This window comes from Manacus vitellinus, unplaced genomic scaffold (assembly GCF_001715985.3).
Source record: "Manacus vitellinus isolate BGI_N305 unplaced genomic scaffold, ASM171598v3 scaffold_99_pilon, whole genome shotgun sequence".
Lineage (NCBI taxonomy): Eukaryota > Metazoa > Chordata > Aves > Passeriformes > Pipridae > Manacus > Manacus vitellinus.
In genome coordinates this window covers 336,417-341,967 of record NW_021940916.1, presented here as the reverse complement: position 1 = coordinate 341,967, position 5,551 = coordinate 336,417, and the positions used below count along the sequence as shown (strand labels likewise).

The following is a 5,551-nucleotide window of genomic DNA, read 5'->3' as shown; positions in this document are numbered from 1 at the left end:
TCGCGGCCTCGGTGGCGTGTGAGGAGCCTCGTGCGGCGGTGAGCCCACATCGCTGTTGTCGTAGGTGGCCTTAGAACGGTTTAGTCTTTCGGACCTCGTTGGGAATGTGTTTTGTGAGTCGCTGACTTGGTTCTGCTGGTTTGGCAGGTCAGGATGGCATCAGACGAGGGAAAGCTCTTTGTCGGCGGGCTCAGTTTCGACACCAACGAGCAGTCGTTGGAGCAAGTCTTCTCTAAATACGGACAGATTTCGGAAGGTGAGACTGCAGAACCAAGCCGTGCTGGCTTCCACTGGCTTGTTACATTCCCCAGGTGCTGATGTGTTGGTTTTTTTTTTTCCATCCTTTCAACAGTCGTGGTGGTTAAAGACAGAGAAACTCAGAGATCCAGAGGTTTTGGGTTTGTTACTTTTGAAAACATCGATGATGCAAAGGACGCAATGATGGCCATGAATGGAAAGGTGAGGAGGCCCTGGAACTGATTCTTTATTACCAAAAACATAAGAGAATCAGGAGAGATGTGCTGTTGTTCAGTCTGTGTGGGAAAACAGATAAATGCTAGTGTTTTAAGGCCATGAAATTATACAAATGTAAATAAGATGGTTTCATGATGTTACAAATGTGTGTTTAGCAATTTATACCTGTTACAAAAATTCTATGGTTTTACCTGTGTAACTGTGAAAGAGTGGAATTCTATAGGAATTCCTATACAATGGGAATTATATCCAGTTTAAATACCAATTTATTTGTCTTTTTGGCTCAGTTGTGACAGGACATAAAGCGTTCCTTGTGTAAGAATCAGTAAATTGTGGTAGTGCTTGGCTGATGGTGAAGCTGTGTAACTCACTGCATCTGTGCTTGGCTGTTTAGATATTTGACCTTTGTGTGGGCTGATTGTGGTTCTGTTTCAGTCCGTAGATGGGCGTCAGATCCGAGTGGACCAGGCTGGGAAATCCTCCGAGAACAGATCCCGTGGCTACAGAGGGGGGTCCTCGGGGGGCCGGGGCTTCTTCCGCGGGGGCCGAGGCCGGGGCCGTGGCTTCTCCAGAGGTGAGAGCGTGTGGGTGACCCACGGGGCCTGGAGGGGGGGTGTCACTTGTCAGACTGCCTAATAAATCTACGTGTGCTGTTCTTCCAAGGAGGTGGAGAGAGAGGCTATGGCGGCAGCAGATTCGACTCCAGAAGCGGAGGCTATAACGGCTCCAGAGACTACTATAATAGCAGGTAAGGGCCCGTGCGGCGCCGGGGGCCGTGGGGGAGCTCTGCCAGCCCCGGGGGGGGTCACAGGAGGGGTTGAGCAGGTGTGAAGCAGGTGCTGTTTGTCCCGCAGGAGTCAAGGTGGCTATGGAGACAGGAACTCGGGAGGCTCCTACAGAGACAGCTACGACAGTTACGGTAAGTGCCGCTCCGAGCGGGAGCGCTGAGTCCGTGTGCTGTAGGAGCTCTGAACCTGCTGAGCCTGAGCCTGGAGTGGGGCAGGCTCAGGCTGTGGACGTGGTGGTGCCGGGAGATTCTAATTTAATGCATGTGCAGGAGTTGCTCGGATCTAAGGCAAAGCAAGTGTTAAAAAGGTTGTTCTGGCTGCCCTTACGCTCTGACCCGCGGGTGGGGGATCTCACAGTAGCCAAGTAGCAGTAGCCTCGGAATAATGCAAGGGAGTAAAATGCTGGAACTTGTCTTTGCTTCAGTGCCTTTACAATTGTGCCTGCTTCTTGTCCTCAGCTACACACAACGAGTAAAAATCCTTCCTGACTCAAGATCGTCCTTCCAATGGCTGTATTTATAAAGATTTTTGGAGCTTCGCTGAAATGGTTATTGTGTAGTACATCTACTTGTATTTTCACTTTTGTAGTATTATCAGTTCTGATCTTGTCAAACACAGCCTGGCAGCTTCTGAAATGAGATGGTCTGATTAGACTGTCTTGGAGAAAGCTCTGCTTTCAAGTGGTTTTAATCTTTTTTGAAAGCACTTCAGATTTTATTTTATCCTCCATGAATGAGCCAAGGTGTTACTTTTTTTTTTTTTTTTTAAAGTTGGGGCCCCAATTCAGTTTCTTTTGAGCTAGAAAGGACTTTGAACCGATGTTCACTGGAAGCTGAACAAGCTGTGGACTATTTTTTTTTTTTTCAAGTGCATTACCTTCGTCTTTTGTAACATTCCTTTAGTGTAGCAAGGTAGGAATGCGGCCTGGGTTCCGTTGGAAGGCAAACCACCTTGATATATCTAAAGAGAAACGTGCTTGTATGTTCAACCCGCATAACGGTATTTTTACTGTTGTAACGATGTAAATGACCCAGAACTAGACTTGCAAACTTACCATAAAGAGGTTCTTGAAAATGTTTATTTATATTGTCCTTTTTTACTGGAAGAAATATGCATATTCCATTGCTGTTGTATTTGAAGTGGTAAAGGATTCCTGTATACAGTTTTCTTTGGCTTTACGAAGCCTATTAAAAGACCGTCTGAAATGAACTCTGCTCCTGACATTTACATTTCATTGCACAAAACAACCCTTGGAGACGAAGAACAATCTGGGAGCGAGAGGAGAAGATTAGGGATAGTGGCAGAGCCAGCCAGACGATTGACCAAGTGCTGGAATTTAATCCTAAAATCGGTCTTGACATGTGAATTGGCCAACAAATTTCACATAAAACGGTCCAACTTGTCTAGAGGCTGGAACTACAAACCTGAGGGTGTGTTAGGAGCAAAGCGCAGCTGGAATGTCAGGAAGGCCTAATGGATGTTTGCTCAAAACCTGCTGTAGCCTACACTGGGAAGCTGTAGAGAAGAGCCAGTGCTGTAGTCCCTGGGCTGTTCCCTGCGTGCCGAGCGCGTGTGCGATGTAGGGGAATGCCGGGCTTAGGTAGCTGTGTCATTGCTTACAAGTTCTAAGAATTCTTTGCTAGCAAATGGAAACTGCAGTGTCCTTGGAGAAAAGAAGTGTTGTGCCTCCAACAGAAACCTCTGAGACGAGAGCTGCTCTCTTGGCTAGTTCATATGTGGAAATAGTCCTGTAATTCGAGGTAACTCCTTTTGCTCATGTCCGCATCCTTCCTCTTGTTGAGAGCTCATTTGAAAGTCTAATGTACCTGTGAAATATTCCTTTTGACAATTTTGGTCAGCTGCTGGAAAAACGTTTAACCCATGCCGTATGCAACCTTTGGCTTGTGGCACACCTTGGGTTCCACAGATCAGAGTTGGGCATGCAGCCGTGTCTTGCTGTAGGTACGGAAGCAAGATGGGAACGAACTCCCTGACTCGATATGTGTTCATCTATTGAGACTCTTCCTAGACTTCATTAAGTTGCTCACTTTAATTGTAGCTTTCTTTGCCATCCTACTTGTTGCCATTAACTTTTTCCCATGGCCCACACTTCCTAAGCAGCCATGTCCAAGTGTTAACTCTCTGCTTAGGGATCCAATCCATGGGCTGGCTGAGCACGGGCAGCAGCCGGCCCGGAACAGTTTTCCCAGACTGTGCTTTGTGGTGTGATGGGTTCAGCGATGGCTTGTGAGACCCTCGTACGCTGTGAGCTGTGTGGGGAGGTGGGGGACGTGCAGCCTCTGCCCGGCGTTCCTGTTAATGCCTCTCTGCTTTGGCAGGCTGAAGGGACCAGGGGCACGGCCCGGAGCCTGAGCGGATCCTGAGGGAGCAGAGCTGCGTTCCAGGGGTGCCAGACTGAGTTTGCCAACCAGGTAACGTCCCTTCTGTCCACCCCTTGCCCCCCGAGCTTTTCCTGACCCAAAAGCTTTGGTGTGTCCCTGTTTCACAGCCTTGTGCTCCGAGTGGTCCAGTTAACCCTCTTTTGGGGGTCCCCATATCTTTATCCCCCTTCCAATTCTCTTTTATTTCATTTCAGCACTGAAAGGCATCAGAGAAGACCGAGAAGGACAGACAGACCCTGAGTGCAGTGGGGAGATGAAGAGCCCAGAGCAGTGGTGGTGCTGTTTTTACATGGGGTCAATTGAACAAGTCAGTTAAGCCAGAATAAAATACTGCAATGTGGAAAAAAAAACAAACCAAATCTCTGTGGTACTTTCGTGGGAAACATAAGAATGTTTTTTTGGCAAGAAACTTACTGGTGCACAGCCTAGTTCAGAGCACAGAACACACCAGTGCTGTGGTGGTTGGGGCTCCAAGCAGATCGATGCCTGATCTTCATGGAAAACGAGGTCTTGTTTTTGGTTAAATTCCAAAAATGTGGCAGCTCACTAATTAGTAGGATTTATCTTGGGAGAGGCTGACACTGTTTCAGACCAGGGTATGGCAGAATGAGGGGTGAGGGCAGTGAGTTTCTGATGGTCTCAGCTGCTCCTGCCCGATTTTCTTGTCTTAACAGTTGATTGCTTTGTTCTGCCTTTTTCTCTCCTTTTTTTAATGGATAAAATTGGAATTTGGTGAGGTGGTAAGTGAGGTGCTCACTCATGAGCCCTGAGGACTCCTTACACATCATTTCCCAGTAATAAGAGCCCCAGAAGGATATTAAATATAACGAAAGCTCAAGAGTGTGTGGAATCTTTGCTGAGAAAAATGTAGTCAGGTGAAAGTTTAAATGAATTCAAGCTGAAAATACTTAGAAAGTAATGCTTTTTAAGGCCTCCCTAAATGGAATGCTTTAGTGCAGGTAGGAATAATGAATAGATACAAAAATAGAGCCTGGGTGGAAGTGCTGTTATTTTTGGCATTGCTAATTACAGCGCTGCAATAATGACGTGTTGCACAGATAGATGAGGGAATTGCTGGATGTAGAACCAAGTGGCATCCTCGGGAATTTGTTTGGGTGCCATGTGGCTGATGTGACATCTGGTGTGAGCTTGGGTGACCCATTTTTAACAAAAATGCCCTTTTTAAAGTCCTGTGTGTCTGGGCAGCTTGAGCCCTTCCCTGAGAGAAATCTGGGAGCAGAGTGGTGGTGCAGGGCAGTGACAGAGCCCTGGTCAGCCTGGAGTGTCTGTGGAGGAACAAGACTGGTGTTTAGAAATGCTCAAAACGCTCCTGTTTCCAGCAGTGTCCACCTCGGGGGCGGGAATGGCCCTCGTGGTGGGGGAATGGTGACACTCAGGGGGAAATGGTGGTTCTGAGGGAGGGGGTCTTGCTGTGATAGAGAAATGGTGACTCTCAGGGGGAAAGGGTGGCCCTGAGGGGGAAATGATGGCCCTGGAAGGGCAGTGACGGTCCCGAGGGAGGAGAGACGGCCCTGAGGGGGAAATGGGTGCCCTGAGGGTCTTGCTGTGAGGGGGAAATGGCGACCCCGAGGGAGAACTGATGCCCTCAGGGGGGAATGGCGGCCATGAGGGAGGAAGAACGACTCCGAGAGGAAAATGGCAGGTCTGAGGGAGGAAGAACGACTCCGAGAGGAAAATGGCAGGTCTGAGGGAAGGGGTCTTGCTGTGAGAGGGAAATGGCGGCCCCGAGGGAGACATGACGGCCCTGAGCGCGGAAGGACGACCCTGAGGGGAAAATGGCGGCTCTGAGGGACGGGGTCTTGCAGCGCGGGGGAAATGGCGGCCCCGCGGAGGTGGCGGCGGCCGTGAGGGGACAGCGATGATCCT

The 5,551-nt window shown here is 48.9% G+C and overlaps 1 protein-coding gene across 3 annotated transcripts; it reads left to right on the top strand.

Moving 5' to 3' along the window:
- The first annotated feature begins 115 nt into the window (after positions 1–115).
- Positions 116–4,018, top strand: CIRBP (cold inducible RNA binding protein). 3 transcript variants are annotated; one of them, XM_008930647.3, is made up of 7 exons: positions 116–256; positions 353–459; positions 910–1,048; positions 1,138–1,222; positions 1,329–1,393; positions 3,602–3,694; positions 3,859–4,018. In XM_008930647.3, the coding sequence occupies exons 1-6, from the start codon at positions 154–156 to the stop codon at positions 3,604–3,606; spliced, it is 504 nt and encodes a 167-aa protein (XP_008928895.1). In that variant the 5' UTR covers positions 116–153; the 3' UTR covers positions 3,607–3,694; positions 3,859–4,018. The 3 variants fall into 3 exon arrangements, with proteins under 3 accessions (XP_008928895.1, XP_008928893.1, XP_008928894.1); XM_008930646.3 differs by having other exon boundaries at positions 117–256; positions 1,721–3,694; positions 3,859–4,014; XM_008930645.3 differs by having other exon boundaries at positions 1,329–3,694; positions 3,859–4,014.
- The last annotated feature ends 1,533 nt before the right edge of the window (positions 4,019–5,551 follow it).

Excerpts from the sequence above, each read along its gene's own strand:
- CIRBP (XM_008930645.3), top strand. The coding sequence starts at position 154 with ATGGCATCAGACGAGGGAAAGCTCTTTGTCGGCGGGCTCAGTTTCGAC. Across the intron at positions 257-352 it reads ATACGGACAGATTTCGGAAG|TCGTGGTGGTTAAAGACAGA; the intron begins GTGAGACTGCAG and ends TCCTTTCAACAG. Across the intron at positions 1,223-1,328 it reads AGAGACTACTATAATAGCAG|GAGTCAAGGTGGCTATGGAG; the intron begins GTAAGGGCCCGT and ends TTTGTCCCGCAG.